Consider the following 17,515-nt stretch of genomic DNA (forward strand, 5'->3'; position numbering starts at 1 on the left):
CCAGAGACCGGAGAAGGAAAGTCACATGACCCTAACTCAGTTCATGAAAGAGGCTGCAAATATTAAACAGTGATGATGGGGAGGACGTTGACAACAAGAGGGCTGGTACAGAGAGGGGAATATATTGGAGAGTTGACAAGGACGAAGTAATGAATCAATAACACAAGATGAAGGATGACGGCCCAGAAGAATACAAGGGAGCCCCTAACGTGCAGTGAAGGGAAGCTGGCAAGGAACCCAACTTTCCCGGCAGACATTAGTGACATACAAGAAAAGTAGACAGACCCCATCGTGGCATTTGGGCTGGAAGGGTGTCTGTGAGGGAAACACAAGGATGCTTAGTGCAGTGTTATAGCTGACAGTGGTGTCTAGTCTCTGCTTCTCCACCAATCTGTGACTCCCCTAATGGGAAAAGAAAGTCTACTGAACTGTATCTATTCAAATTCCATTTCAAAACAGCTTAAAATGTTGTAAATGGAAATGAATGCCTTTTCTGTATCTGCATGAATTTGTTACTTGAAATTATGTACAAAATCCGCTGAATAATAAGTCAATGCTCCTTCCCCCAAAGGGACTCTGATAAATAGCTGTATTTTCTTAAAAGCACTGAACATAAAGCAAATTTTCTTATTTGTCTTTAGATGTCGAGTTATTCATTAAATCAAAGGTGCAATATAAATGTATAAATTGCTGTGACTGGTTACCCATCTCTTAAATATCTCTCAAATCCATTTTCTTCTCTCCAAGTCTGATGCCGTTGTGCTGATTTAGGTTCATATTGTCTCATAATTAAAATAAAGTCCTGAGGTTTCCTGCTTCCAATCTTGTGCCCTTCAAATCTGTCCATCTGACTGTGGGCAGAATGGTCTCTAAGACATAATGTGCATTATAACGTCCTTCCTTCCCTCCATGCGGTGCCCTACACTGGCAACCTGGCCGTTAGCATCACATTTAAACCCTTTACCTGCCATTCAGGGTTCCATTTATGTCTTTTTGAATCTAGCTTTATTATTATTAATAATAATAGTAAGGAGAAGGAAGGGATGGAGAAAGAGGGAGGAGCAAGGGGAAGAAGAGCAGGAAGGAGGCATTTGTCTTAGTATTTGGAAGACAACGTTTTAGGTGTTTTACACTGACTTTATCCTCTTCACAACAACCTTCGGAGGTGGGTGCTGTTAACACCATAAGGAAATACTGGGGCTCAAAGCCATTAGGCGTTAAATGGTTGTTTTTTGTATGCCACCTAGTCTGTGATATTTTGTTATAGCAGCCTGGATGAACTACATAAGACAACGTTCAAATGTCTTAAATCACTTCAATCCTGAGTTTAATACCAAAAGAATACTACTCTCTGAGGAGCTCAAATTAAAATTAGGTACTAAACTTATGCCAGCACAAAATGTATTTGAGAAAAAAATAAACACTCACACACACATATATCCATACATCAAAGGATGCCAAGGAAAGCTGTCTTCCATGTTTAATCCTTTCAATGAAAACCCCAGGGATAAATGTTGGTGAGCATTTGCTAATAATTCCCATAATCTATGGTTCACTAACCACCTATTACTTTTAGGGAATTTGGTCACAGGACTCCTCAAGAGTTTTACCTGAGGAAATACGTATTGTTGAATGTGTTTACAATAAAATATATTAATAAATATCTTATTACTTGTGTTCATTTCTACTGAATTTCTACTAGACTAGCTCAGCAAGAACAATTGTTTTAGAAACCTGCTTCTCCACTAAATTGAATCTTCTTGAGGAACTTTTTTGTTTTTTTTTTTTCCAACTTTCTGCCTACATATCAGGTTCTCCTAATATATGCATATTAATATAATACACATTATAATACACATTATATTAATACATATAATTCTAATATGCATTATATATAATGTGTTTTAATATAATATACATTAGGATAATTATATATGTATATAAATAAACATATGTAAGTGAATAGACTTCTAGTATTCCTTTTAACTTGACATCCCTCAGTATTATAAATTGTAACATACGTTACTAAGAGACACAATGAACTTCCCACAATAATTACTCTCTATCAGCCATTTTATGTTAACACTTGGTATATATAAACTGACACAGGGAACTTGGTTATATAATGGTCAAAGCAGATCTAAGACCAGGAAAGAGTATAAATCATCATGAGAGGGTTAATCTTTCAAAAGAAGAGGAGTTCACTAACTAATCTCTCATTGACTCATCAATTTGGAAACTGATTTTAGATTTCTATTCGATCTTATTTCTTAAAGTTTACAAAGCATGTCAAACAACAAATTAAGGTATACCAACAACTCTTCTTATCTAGAATTCTGTTAATGCTTCTAGCAGGAGTCACTGTCTGGAAACCTTTACATAACTGTTCTTTTCTCTTATGCTCAATATGTAATATACATTCATCACCATGTGCTTCATCGGGAAACCCCCTTATGTGGACTGTCTCCCAAGGAATCAAATTAAGCCTAATTATACTTAATGGCAATGGCTGCTGCTCAATTTGTATGGTAATTCTGCTTAATTGAGATGCCTTCAGGTGACTAAGTAGTGCTCTTGTAAGAAGATCAGTGTGTTAGTCTATCAACTGGAAGCCTTGGTTCTTCTCTGAACATTTCACCAAAATAAATAAAGGAAGGCAAAGAATTTTCTGAAGCAGTATAACACAAAATTCCTGAAATTTAACTTGTTAATTGTTACGTGTTCAGAGTCAATAAAATATATGTGAAGTCTTTAGAAAAATCTATGTAAATGTACAAAAACATGAGAGAGAAAAGTGAACTTGTATAATGAGAAAAATGTATAAACCCAAACTGCATAAATTCATTATTTCATTTGTCACTTTGCAGTTTGGCCAAGTTTAAAAATCAACTGCAAAACATCAAAGTACATATTTAATGAGTTTTAACTAATTTTAGTCTACTGGTGTCGGGTAAAACAGGATTATAATGGGATTTGAAACATTTGAAAAGCAAAAGATCAATCTGGTGATAACCGAAATCTCTTCCTTTGACCTTTTGCTTGTCTGCATTTGGTAGACATGACTGGTTATCCATAACCATTGGCCCTTTCTCTGGCTTCCTCAGGCTGTCCATGATCTGGATTGTGGACATTTTACTCAGTTGGACCAGAAGGGAAGCCTCTGGGAATTTCTAGACAAATCCCTACCATTTCTAAGAAAGACATGCCACATTTCTTCATTGAACACTGAATGTGATGGTGGTGTGGCAGCATCTTGTGACCTGAGGGGGATGTTATCACTGCTCTGGAGACCCGAGCAGAAAAGAAAGGCAAACACTTGAGCCCTCAGCAAAGTTACTGAGCTCCTGAATTAAACCTTCCTCCCTGGCTCTGCATGAAATAGCTTTTCCCTAAAACTTCTGGCTTTTAGTCAGCTCTTCTATTATCTACAGCCAAAAATATCCTTGACGCACTGAATAACCTATTATTTCACTTCCTTGTGGTTCTCGTCAAAGTGATAATGGAATAGATAGCTACAAAAGAAATAACTCTTCTTTAGGGAGGAAGAAAGCTAAGGAAGAGGCTATCACAGTGCAGTGCAAAGAGCACGTGTGTTTTTGTCCTGCAATAAGAGTAAAGAGCTGTGCAATCTTACCTTCCCTGGGTCTCAGCTTCCTCTCTGTCAGGTAAAGGGTTTAGACAATGGGAACTCTAAGCTTCCTTTATTTGCACAGAGATATCAATTATTTCAGTATATACAGTGTGGATGAAGAATGTCGCCGCATCAGTAAACAAAGGGTGTTGTGGCCATCAAGCCACCAGCCTCTGCACCCTGAGGGGATTCAGGTTGGAGAAAAACAGGATACTGGCCCTAGACGGTCGAGGTGCTGCATATCAAAGGAATGACTTCATTGAGCCCAGACCCTTGCATCTTCCCACACACAGAAAAGCGCTAAATTCCTGAACTTGAGAGGTCTGGCCTCTTATTAACAGTGATCTTTTGATGTTCAACTGCCTGTTTTTTTCCAAAACCTCCTTTATATCCTGGCTCCTCCTGTACCTCTTCAGAGCAGTCCCTGAGATCTGAGAGGCTGTCTCCTGGGCTTATGTCTTCAGTACGTCTGCCAAATAAAACTAATCCTCAACTTTTAGGCTGTGCTTTTTTTCAGTTGACAATTGGAAAGAAACAGAAACACAGATATACAGGCATATCTTCCATATAGGAAATATTTATGATTATTCCATATGTAATCTGGATTTAAATGAATTTTTAAAATACTGGAAGGGAGTTAAACAAATCCCCTGACGATTTAGTTTGGAGCCACTACTTTCCCTTTTGGAACACCAGGGTATCCCGCTTCATCCATACAAGAGTTTAGTATTTTAAAACTCTACGTGGCACTTGTAGTTGCAAGATCACTACCATTCATGACAGTGGAGCCCAGTCCACCCTCCGGCTGGCCCTAAGAGAAGGATGATGCCACCATCAGGACTCTATTTGGCTCTTTGTCTCCTCTGCATGATGTCACACACATCCCAGGTTTCAGCAGCTAAGGAAACACCTGGGAATTCCAAATTGACCTCTGCCAGGGAGACCCACTTGGAGACACAGCAGGCACCTCACTCTCACTATGCCTAGAGCCAAACTCATTATCTCTTCCCATAAAAGACTGGTTTCTGAGGCCCTTTCCCTGGTTCGAGGTAGGGAGAACTTCGAATCTATTGCTCCAATCTGGAATAATTAGGAGAGTAAAGAAGGGCATCATCATCAGTAACTACGCAAGGACAGCGGACGCCCACCAGGACTCCCCAGGAAGCTAGACCCTGTGCCCATTCTGGTCAGGGCTTCACCACACGCCCCGAAGCCCTTCTTGACTCCGCCTCCCGCTTACAGCACCTGCACTTGAAGCCAGGTGGAAACCATGTTTAGCAAGAGAATCAAAAGCACCTGCCCATGGCTCCTCACCCCCTCACTCCCCACCCTCCACCCATCAGTCATCAAGTTTTGCTGAGCAGATATTAAAAGTTCTCATCACAAGAAAAAATATGTGTAACTATGTGAGGTGATGGATGTTAACTAAACTTATTGTGGTAATCATTTAAAAACACGTACCAAATCATTATGTTGTACACCTTAAACTAATACAATGTTATATGTCAACTATCACATCACAATAAAACTGGAAAAAAGAGAGCATAAACATAACCTCCAGAACCAGTAGGGAGCAAGCACACTGAGAATACTCACTAAGAATTAACTGAATCTAAAACTGGCTCTGCAACAAATGTACACAGATACACACACAATGCAGCAGAAGATTTTTAATTAAAACAACAAAATGTAAGGGTGCATGACATTCAGCAGGTTGTTCGTTGTAAATAGTTGCCCAGGCAGAGTGCTGATTTCATCAGGTACGCAGAGGGGGAAGATGAGAGCCTTACCTTGTCTGGATCTGTTGTGGTGATGACCCACACACAGTGTGCATTGTCTTCGTACTGAACTGGGTAATTAGGGGAGGTAATGACACCACTGGGCCCACGCAGATTTGATCCACACGTTCTAGCTAGAAGTACATAGAGATGATATTATTTTCCACAGGATTTCATCTGTGTGATGAAGACACAAGACATACATGGAACTTCAAGTTATGTGTCCAGCATTTATTGCAATGAAAAGCTATCTGTGAACTCAAGCTGGCAAGTAGATTTCACTCAGCCTTCAGGACCCTTGCTTGGTATCTGCAACGGTAACCTGGAACTCTTTATTATGTTTCCCAAGGCACTGCCATTCACAGAATGACTTAATTACAATAGCACCATGCACAATGTCAAATCAAATTAGTCCATTTCAAGCACCATTCTGACTCAGAGACGGGTCTGTTTAGACCTTTGGTTGCACCCAATGCAATAAGAATTCAGGAGACCAGAGTTAGTGTCTCAACTATGCCCTACACGATATGACCTTGAACCAGTAACCCCGACCCCCCACAGCTTCATCCTTTTAATTTTAAACGAGGAGGAACAGATGATACTTAAATTTCCTCTCAAGTTTTACACTGTATCATTGTATTCTGTAACAAACTGTACCCATTTCCTTATAGCACAATGCAAATAAGAACTTAAAATACAGTTGAATTTGTGAAGAAAGAAAATAGAAACGGTGGCTCTAAAAGGAAAAAGAAAATACCCTAAAAATGAAAGACCAAGTAAATCATGGAAGTAACATAACCCGATAAGAATGACTAAGTTTTGAATATAAAAATATTTCAACTGACCTCCACTTTAAGAAAGAAGCCTTTAAAAAATCAGTACACAATTTTGTAAATCACATGTCAGCCTGAACTCCACTCTTAACATTAATAATTTAAACTGGGTTTGAGAAAAGAGCAGAAGAAACTAATTTCACAAATAAGAACTAATACAAGAGAATCTCAGGTTCATTTTCCTAAGATACCATATCACACGAACTGATTAAACTGCTGTCCACTGAAGAGTAGATTTTATTCATAACCCACCCTTCCTTCCTTCCTTTTGTTGGCTGAGCAGGTCAGGTATTGTCCTAAGAGACTGAGCTACAAGAGAACAGGATTCTGACCCCCAAGGGCCAGGCTGCAGGCGAGGAGTCACAGAAACCTTTTAATGGGGAAATCCCTAACTGCCCTCCAGGAATATATCTCTCTCTTCCATTTACATTGATACAGCAATAATATCAACTATGCCTACTCCTAGTATTGTAATTGTCAATGTACAGATCTCTCTTTCCAACAAGGTTGTGGTTCCCTTGACCTTGGGAAAGCATCCTTCCCTCACTTATCTGTATACCCTCAGCACCATATCTAATGTTGATAGTTACTGACATAAAAACTGTGGGAAGCTGACCTTATACAACATTTCAGGTACTGGATACTTACTATGAAAATAATTAGCTAAGAATTAATCTACTATACATTGATTAATAAAAACATATGAAAGTTAACTTTTAAAATATTGGCATTTGCTTTCCAAATGAACACTTTTTAATAAAGAGTGTCACCTGGTTTTCAAACCCCAGTAGGCGTGTCTTGGCTCCAAAGGTCATTGAACAGAGCAGAGCCCACAAGCACATACACCTGTGCTGTATGATTTCCCTCTCCAGTGAGTCTGCTTTTAGGAACATGTTCTCGAGAGGATCATGAACTTCAGATCCGAAATTTTCTTAAAGCCTTCCAATATTACAGGTATTAATTACAGAAACTTAGAAGTTATCAATAAAATTTGAGTTATCATACCTTTGTGTTACCCTACTTTGTGAAATTTCACACTGAAGAGCTGACAGAAACATAGTGTTACTCAATAAATATCTGTTGACTAGTTTTAAACTAATATTATCAAAGTGCCATCCTAAGCATTTCAAACTTCGAAAAAAGACATGTGAAGAATGTGTGCAGTGGGGAACTAATGTGTTATATTACCATGGACAATTTGTACTCATCCAATCGTTAGCCCCAGCTGTCACTCTGCTAGAAAGTTCACCAAATCTGACAGCCTGTCAATGGCCCTGGGTCTTAGTTCTTTGCTTTGAAGCTTGACCTCAACTTGACTTATTGAAATTGGTTCCCAGCTCTTCATGAAATTCATCTTACCCACTGTTTGGGGAGATAGGATTTTTAGTGATTATATTTTTAGTGAGATAACTATTAGTAAAATTTACATAGGAAACCAGCACATTTTCCTGCATACATGGTACTGTGTTTCACATAGAACAAGTTATGAATCCAGTCCCTTCAGAAGTATTTCTCACCAAAACTTGTCAAATTAATACATAAAATATTTTTTCGTTTTCTTACAACTATGTCCCTATTTTTGCAGTACATTTTCCTAATAAATTAGCTTTTTAACTCTTTTATCTACCCATACTTTTATTCAAGCCATCAAAATAATCAGCTGAAATGAAGTATGTGGGAATATTGAGGGCAGGGATTTTGTTTGTTTGTTTTGTTTTCCCCTGGCATTCAATAGTTACCCCATAGATATTTGTTGATGTATTTTTTGAGTAGGTTGATAGCCTTAAATAATATGATTTAACTCTAATTATTTACTTCTAATCCTCTTTCTTGGGAAACTGTTGAAAATTTTAGCTAGCACCTCGGTCTTTGCCTTTCTAAGTCGTCCCCATTCTAATCATCTGCCTCTTCATCATGTGATCATCCTACCATCATCACACCAATTACAATTCATTAGGTACTAGTTTCTTATATCAAGGCTTTCCTACTAGTCAGAGACAATTCTCAGATTTTCTATTGGCCACAACTCAAAGTTCAACCATCTATGTGTAGAGTCGCTATCAGATAATAATAATGTTTCTTGAGTTATCATGATTTCTGTGTGCCATTGTCCAAATCCACATGGCGGATGAAGCACAGACTGGACATTATCTTCTATGTCTCCTGCAGATGATCTACTGCCTGGGGTTTTTTCTCTGCTCTCTGGTTCTGCTGCAGGAAGGGTCATACCAAGCTGCAATTTCTCTGAATTGTATAGTGGAGAGAGCAGAGTGAACTCTACTCCTTCCCCTATAGCTGCTCAGACACAGAGAAAGCTTAGCGACCTGCTCTGATTATGATGAGCAATCTCACTGTGTCCTTGCAGACGGGGAACTACTTCCCACACAGTTGCTTCTGGATTAAACACACATTGGATTAGTCAACAAAGTATTTAATTAAGCAAATAATTAGGTAATTACAATATACTAGTGCCAAGCAAGTTTTTATAGCAAAATTTAAATGCATTCCCATAATGGAAATGTATATACACATTTATACGTATTACAGTTGAATATCATTTTCTGCTCCTGCAAAGGCTTTCCCCCTTGTCAAAACCTTTTTGGAAATATAACACCTAACGTAAAGTAATTTACACTTAAATCTTAAAAATGCTTAATAAATGTTCTTTGATAATAACCACGACCTAATTAATGTATAGCTAATATCACTCATGTGACAGTGTTCTAAATTTGTAAACTCAAATTTTGCTTATATCTTACATGTTTTTAAGATAAAAGCAGAATTCACAAAATGATCATTGGAAATACAGATCAAGAAGGAAAGTGGAAAGGGAGTATAAAACTAACCAATTCTGGGGCTTCCCTGGTGGCGCAGTGGTTGAGAGTCCGCCTGCTCATGCAGGGGACACGGGTTCATGCCCCGGTCCGGGAAGATCCCACGTGCCGTGGAGCACCTGGGCCCGTGAGCCATGGCCACTGAGCCTGAGCGTCCGGAGCCTGTGCTCCGCAATGGGAGAGGCCACGACAGTGAGAAGCCCGCGTACCACAGCAAAGAAAAAAAAAAAACTAACCAATTCTGAATGTCAATCTGTGCCATTTATCCATTTAATCACTGAATATTTATTATGTATAAAACATTTGTTTCACACAATTTATCTTATATAATTTGAAGTAGTAATTTATCTATTTATGTATAATCAGTTCCAGGAATCTTTACTGTTCTATAGTAACTACTTAATTAATCAAAATAGTTGAAGAGAATAATATTCTAATTGACCAAACTTAATAGGATAACTGGACTCACATCTGAAGCTTTTTTCAAGCACATTAAGAATTATACTGGATAGTGTATATCTTGTATGATTTAGAAGAAAACCACAGACTTTATGTCTTTAACCAGACTGTCAACCAAAATGGGGAAAGTATGTCACAGGTTAAGAGTTTGCTTTTATTAATCACACCTGAGTTCTAGGCCTGGTTTATGAAGTTACTAGATGTCCTATCTTAAATTATTTCATTTTAAGCCTCTCGGGTTATCCACATAACAATCATAACTTCATCTATGATAGCTGTAAGGACTGAAGGAAAGAATTCGAGTAAAGCCTTCAGCGCATTTTCCGACACACCATAGCATAGGGAGTAAGGAAATAAACAGTAAATGCTTTGTAAGAGTTGGGCACTGTTTCAGGCATAGAGGATACAGCAGAGAGAGAATAAAATTAAGTTCCTTGACTTCCTCAGGCAATTATACACATGACCATCTAATTCAGGAGGATATTTGACCTTTACAGAAAAGCAGAGTCGGGGTTCAAAGCATATCTGGAAGAGGGTGGGCATGGAAGGGTTTGGATGAGACAACATCTGATGACCAGTGTAGGATGGAGACCCATATGGACACCTGGGGCAGAAGTGTTCCAAGCAGAAGGAAAACAAATGCAAGGGAACTGTCAAAACTTCCCAGGCAGGTTCTAGGAACATAATTAGCACCAAATTAACATTAGCTTTCAGGTCATTTTATGTCAGTAGAATTTGAGAGGAGAGGTATAAAAATACATGGCTTTGTTATTTCCAGTAACTTAATAAAAAATAGAGAAAAACATGTTTTTCTCCCAAGTGACATTCAAGTAAAGAGTATAAATCCTTAGAAGTCTAGAAGCAAAACCAGAAATTTATCCAAATTCACTGGAATTAAAGTAAAAGTTAAAAGTGTGAGAAATTAAGAGGTACAAACTTGCAGTCATGAAATAAATGAGTCACAGCATAGGGAATATAGTCAGTAATACTTTAATAACTTTTTATAGTGACATCTTGTAAGCAGACTTATCATGGTGATCATCTTGTAATGTACAGAAATACTGAATCACTAAGGTATGTAACAGGAACATGGTGTTGTAGGCGATTATACTTCAAAAACAAACAAATGAACAAACAAACTCATAGAAAAAGAGATCAGATGTGTGGCTACAAAGGGGGAGAATGGTGTGAGGGAGGAAGGTGGTCAAAAGGCACAAACTTCCGGTTATAAGATAAGTAAGTACCAGGGGTGTGATGTGCAGCGTGATAAATACACTGAATGCTAATGTCTCTTACATATGAACATTCCTAAGGGAGCAAACCCTGAGCGTTCTCAATATCTTTATATCTATCACAAGGAAATATTTTTTCTTTAAAACGTGTGTATGCTTCTTTAAATCTCTGAGCTCACGGCTACCTGATATAATAATTAGTATTAAAATATAATCTTACAATTGGCTCTGGACCTTTAATCTGGTAGAACGAAGTCATCTTTCAGGTGTAAATGGTCTTTTCACTACCATTTAAAAGGTCATTTCTGTATGGACAGAAACTATGAGTAGGGAAGAATAAACTGTAAAGTTCTTGGTAAGTGAAAAGTTAATAAGCTAAGGGTAACTCTGAGCTAACCTGACCTGGAATCCCAAGATAATAATAACTTTATTCTGTGACCCTTGATAGCTCTAATTGGCTTCCATGTAACCACAGTTAAAATTGCAAAAAACACTTCACTTTTCTTATGTGCCCTTTCAACTCAGAGAGCAACTAAAAATATTAATTCCACAGATCAAAGTGCATTAGCATTAAAAGAAATTCTCTCTATATATCCCCCCTAAATACTGATGGAATGAAATGCCAGCTGGAACATTTTACTTAAAAAGAAGTATATCCTCTTCTTCTCTTTTTTGTTCACTTATTTAAAACATCTACTGCTAGTTAAAGATACTTATACAGTTCCCAACAGCTCATATTTTACCCTGTGAAAACTCATAATGGTTGTTTTCATATCCCTAAATGAAGTAAGCATAATTTCAAACAAAATCACTTGTGTAATTACTGAGCTACGGCAACCATTCATCCCTGTGGTAACAGGAAGAAAAGGTAACATCTCCCATTCTCAGAGCGAATTAGCTAAGGTAAGTAAGCATTGGCTTAGGACCCAGTGTCCAGATGTGAAAGATCACTCCTGACTCACCGCAATTTATCGAATGCCTCTACCAGATATTCCTTCTGTGGAGAAGGCATGATAATTACTTAAGAGTTAGAGACCCTTCATGAAGAAGGGAGCCTCAAGAATCAGTCCTTCCTTAACTGACTGAGCTGAAATCTCATAATGCGTGCAATGCTCAGACCAGAGGCATTTTATTGCATTTGATAGATAGTTGAATTTAGAACATGTGGCTGAGATGATCGATATAAGGGCTGCTTTAAAGGCTCAGAGTGCATCAGGAAAACCCAAGCCACGGTGCTCGCCTCTTACATACAATGTATTAAGGGGTAGCACAGAGGAGAAGATGAACTTGAAAAATTGCACTTGGTGTCTGGAACCTACTGACAGCTAAGTAAATAGCCCTATGCTGTGCTCTGGGTAGCATTTGAAACATCATTATGTTTCATGTTATCCATTTCCCCCTACACTTTAGACAGCTAAAGCTATCTTTATAGAAATAGCCATAAAAGTTCCAACTAAAGAAAGGTTTTTTTCAGCTCTTCTTTAATTGAGGAATCAGTCATTAAAAGCCAGTACAGACACTATTTCCAGTAGAGACACTATTTAAAGGAGGGAATGATGACAGACTCAGGGCTCCTAAATGTTGCCAACCTGGAAAATGTATGGGCTTTAATAGAAGAAAGTATGTTCTACACTGAGGGATGCCTGCCAGGAAACCACCCATGACTCATGGAGATCACTGCTTCCCTTCACACCCACAAGCCTGTTGAGTGCTGAGAAAACTGGAACTGGGCTGAGCTACACCGCCGGAGTGGCGCTGTCCATGGTAGCCACTAGCACATCTGACTATTGGGCACTTGAAATGCCGCTGGTCTGAGCTGAGATGTGCTCTGAGCATAAAATGCACACTGGATTTCCAAGACATAGTATGAATAAAAGAAAGAGAAAAAAGTAAAGCATCTCCCTATAATCTTTTTGACTGTACATTAAAATTATATTTGTAATATTTTGGTTAAATAGATTAGCGATATGTTATTAAAATTAACTGCACCTGCTTCTTTTCCTTTTCAAATCTGGCTACCAGATGTTTTAAAATTACATCTGTGGCTTGCATTTTATTTCTAGTGGAGAGCCCTGCTCTAGAGACTGCTCGAAGTGATCCTCTATTGGGTCAGCCTACAGAGGCACTAAGACGTTTGACCATCCATCTGTATATGTAATCGATCAGGTCATGGTATATGGTGATTACTTATGTTATATAAGACTCTGTCACGCAGACTAGAGGGAAGGGTGTTCCTGCTGGCTTTGCTGGAGGAAGCTGCCTCTTGTGAGAGGGCAATGTGGCCAGGAGGTGAGTACAGGGCAGAGAAAGGGAGTTGGGTGTTGAAGGGGAGGACAGGTTCCTTGCTTAACCATGATACTTACAGATGAGCCCTTTCCAGTCCAGAAAGTGGGATATTCATATACACACAGCTCCACCCTTTTTTTCATCCATATAGCTTACACATATAGTCCTGCACTGATACAAAAATGCCAAGGGACATGAGAGAGGGATGAATGATTCTCTAATTTATTTGCACTCTCCACTCATGAAAAGCTGCAGATGATACGGGGAAGCAAAAAAAAAAAAGTGTCATTTATTCAGTGATTTATCCCACCTCTCCTTATAAAAATATACCCCCATGGCAAAGATTCCCTTAGTATCTATTCTCCTTTTCTTTCATAGAAATATAATTGTTTGGCATATATTTAAACACACAATAGAAAATATATATGTTTCTAAGTCTCACAACAAGGTGAGAATATCTGGCTGGATTTGGGCCAATGAGAATGAGCAGAAATGCATATGATGGTTCCTGCAGACTCTCGTTAGCATACTTCTGCTAACCCTGCTTCTTCTAACCTCCTCCATCCAATCACCTGGAGTTTGGATACCACCGTGGACTCTGAGGATGGAGGCGTGAGGACAGAGTGAGTCTTGAGGACATTTTCATATCTGAAACAGACCTGCCGTCCTTGTCCTGTACTTCCTAGCTCTTAACTTCTGTATAAGAGAGAAATCCACTTCCATTTGTTTTAAGCTTCTCTTGGGTTTGGTTTTCTGTCACCTAATTGTTATCACCTAATTCTAAACAGTTTATCTCAAATTCTCCTATTTAGAAGATTTCAGGACTTTAATTTTTTTTGTTTAATGTCATACTACTCCAAATGCTCTAAAATACTTATTTCTTTAAAACTGTGTTTTTAAAGATCTTTTTTACTGTTCTCTAGACACAGTCTGCTTTCGTTCTATTATGCAGACCTAAAATATACATCCTATAAGAAAACTCTTCCTTAATTATTTCTTGCTGCTATAGCTCATTATTTCAGGAAGTTAAAAGTAATAAATTGAAAAAGAGCTAAAGGATTAGTCCATGAAAATGAAGGTACATCTAATTAAAGCAAAACAGCTGAGTTAACAGCTGGGAGGAAAAAAGAGATGAATAAAGTTGAGTGTGACAAACAGAAGTGGGTGTGGAGAGAGGTGAGGAGGCTTCCAGGGAAACCAGGCCAGAATCACACAACAGACAAAGACCCTGTGGGAGAGCTTTCTCTTCTAAAATGATGAAGCAGGGCATTAGAGTCTATGGGAACAGGAAGCCAGAGGACTCCTCCTCTAATTACCTCTAAAAGTGAGCAGTTGGTGGTCCAGGGGGATGGAGGGAAGTGTCCCACCATTAGCCTGGATGGAGCAAGCACCTGCGTGTTTGACACCAAATCAGCGTATAAGCTGGGGCCAATGTGCTGGGAAATATTGTTATGAGTGTAGATGAGATTTGGGCCAAAGGGAAAAAAAAAGGAAAACTTCTGGATTAATAAATAAGGTAAGGATCAAATAATATCCTACTCAATAGTTCCTTTATGTTACTCTAAAATATCAATTTAAAGCAGATGCACATTTACTAGTTTTGTCTAGTGTGGGCTTCTAAATAATGACATATGTTCCTGGTATAGAAGAGCAAGAAAAACATTTAAAAATGAAAGCATATTTTTTTCCTTAGGGCAAAGATAATACCTGTGGCTTAGTCCTCATTTGTAACTGGGGCATGAACATTACCATCCTTTCATGGGAATATGGATTTTGCTACAGTTCCTTTGAAAGCCTAATGATGTCACTTTAGTATTAGTGTACAAATAGTCTAGTGACCAAAAGGGGAGGGGCGCAGCCATACACATCTCCTGACCAGAGATGGGTGCTTCTCCAAGAAGGGAAACTTTTCATGGGAAAGGGCCACCTGCAACCAGACCACACGCCCACTCTGCCCTCGGGATGAATAGATGCTACAAAGCTGTGTTTTCTACATGTAAAAAGCCACCAAGTTGTTATAGGTAAAGGTACACTATACTAAAGCCTGCAATCTAGTATTTTAGCTTTGATGAAACTAGCAATGTATTTTGCAACTACTTCATTTCACAGGATATAACTTAACACTGTTCATCTTGTATTGTACCTTTTTTACAACTGGAACATTTTAAAATAAAAATTTATGAATCCATTCACTTGAAAAAGACTGTAAGGAGAGATAAGATATTCTTATATATGAAAGTGTATAAGAATATATTTTTTATTCCTTGTTCAACTTAGTACTTTTTTTTTTGCGGTACGTGGGCCTCTCACCATTGTGGCCTCTCCCGCCGCAGAGCATAGGCTCCGGACGCGCAGGCTCAGCGGCCATGGCTCACGGGCCCAGCCGCTCCGCGGCATGTGGGATCTTCCCAGACCAGGGCACGGACCCGAGTCCCCTGCATCAGCAGGTGGACTCTCAACCACTGCGCCACCAGGGAAGCCCTCAACTTAGTACTTTTTTTCTTCTTCCTTTAAAACTACCAATTTGCATAAATTTTTTTATGGCCAAAATGCAAACAAAACAAAATACCTAGTTTTTCTTTTAATTTTATTGATTCTTCCTTAGTAAAATAGCCAAAACAGTTTTCTGCTGGGATCACTATGGCTTCTATACTTCTGGTAGAATTCTTCATGTACTTCACAGAAGCAACAAATACATACTTTGGCCTCACTGAAGAAGATGGTGATAATGCAATATTTTGCTCTTCTATGTCCAAGATTAGTTTAATATGATTTAATAATAAAACGATGGCTTCAGATCATGTTAACAAACTCCCTTTATCACTGATACTATCAAAACCCAAGAACTCAACTTCACTACTATTGCAAAGTGAGAATTTTTAGATATGCAGGGACATGCATAAAGTTTTCCAAAGCATCTGGTTATGTAACATATTTTCATACATATGCAAACTGTGTATATAGATAGATAGATACCAAGTTATATCGAGTATGCGTGTGTGTTTGAATGATTAGATTTGCTCATGTATTTCCTGAAATTTAAAAACCACAAATATCTCTGGAAATGTTTGCCTGCTAAAAAATTTCAAAAAATATTTCTTGTTTACCTACATCACTATGAAAGCATAAATCATCACCACGTTTTGCTCTGCCTATACACAGTGCTTTGCACTTAAATCGTTCAGAAAAGCATGCCAAATCTGAGGAAAGAGAGAACCTGGGCAGACGCAATCATGCAGGCCTTACCTCGGCAAATGGGCCGGTGGTCACTCCACGCAGCCAGAGTCTCCGTGACTCTCTGACACGTTATGCTCTTGGATCCCTGGAGCACGTAATTGTCCTCACAGGAGAACTGTACATTTGCACCAACCCTGAGCAATTACAAAACCAAAAACAACCCGAATTATTCACGGAAGACTTCTTAAAAACAATCATCACAGTGCTGCTACTGTGTTATGCCGTCAAAACGATACTAAACATTAAGTGATCCATTAGTAACTATTCACAGATACAACCCTCTAACGCAGCACAAGACCTGGATTCAAACTTCCGTTCAGCCAACCTCTGCTAAATAAATATATGATCCTTAAGGTATCCTCTCTAAAATTAAGACAATGACAAAGGTGGCAGGACCATGTGTTGTGGATTAAGTAAGAAAATGCATGTGAAAGAAGTGAACCCTGGAAACAAAACAAAGTTGGATGTCATTCCACATGGATAAATATCTTACCCAAAAAAAAGACTGAAAAAGCCTGGGTTAAGAAAATGTCTCAGTACACAGAAAGACAAGTGCTGTATGATTCCACTTATATGAGGTATCAAAAACAAATTTATAAAATCAAAGACTGGAATGGTGGCTGCCAGGGGCTGGGGGGAAGGGGGGAAGGGAGGAAGGGGGGAAATGGGAAATTATTAATTCAAAGGTATAAAGTTTAAGTTAAGTAATATAAATAATTTCTAGAGATCTGCTATACATCATTGTACCTATAGTCAACAGTAATGTACACTTAAAAAATTTAAAGAGGGCTTCCCTGGTGGCGCAGTGGTTGAGAGTCCACCTGCCAATGCAGGGGACACGGGTTTGTGCCCCGGTCCGGGAAGATCCCACATGCCACAGAGCGGCTGGGCCTGTGAGCCATGGCCGCTGAGCCTGCGCGTCCGGAGCCTGTGCTCCGCAACGGGAGAGGCCACAACAGTGAGAGGCCCGCGTACCGCAAAAAAAAAAAAAAAAAAATTTTAAAGAGATAAATCTCACGTTAAGTGTTATCATCATCATCATCAAACTTGCTTGCAATGAAAAACAAGGGAAAAAATGTCTCAGTAAAGAATTTATCATTGCAGACATTAATTATATTAATTATATTCAGACAGAGGCCAGTGCTACTATATTTCAGAAATACATCTTATAGGAAAAGAATAATTTGATTTAGAAAAAAGCAATCCATCCAGCCTAGAGTTCGAT

The 17,515-nt window shown here is 38.6% G+C and overlaps 1 protein-coding gene across 1 annotated transcript in view; it reads right to left on the reverse strand.

Annotated features, from left to right (window-relative positions):
• The window catches only part of CSMD1 (CUB and Sushi multiple domains 1), a 1,433,388-nt gene that overhangs the window by 469,414 nt on the left and 946,459 nt on the right, over positions 1–17,515 (reverse strand). Inside the window, exons 9-10 of the mRNA XM_065899861.1 lie at positions 16,300–16,424; positions 5,422–5,543 (exon numbers count right to left, since the gene is read on the reverse strand). Coding sequence (XP_065755933.1) covers positions 5,422–5,543; positions 16,300–16,424 — 247 coding nt within the window. The remainder of the gene's footprint in view (positions 1–5,421; positions 5,544–16,299; positions 16,425–17,515) is intronic.

This window comes from Phocoena phocoena, chromosome 21 (assembly GCF_963924675.1).
Source record: "Phocoena phocoena chromosome 21, mPhoPho1.1, whole genome shotgun sequence".
NCBI lineage: Eukaryota > Metazoa > Chordata > Mammalia > Artiodactyla > Phocoenidae > Phocoena > Phocoena phocoena.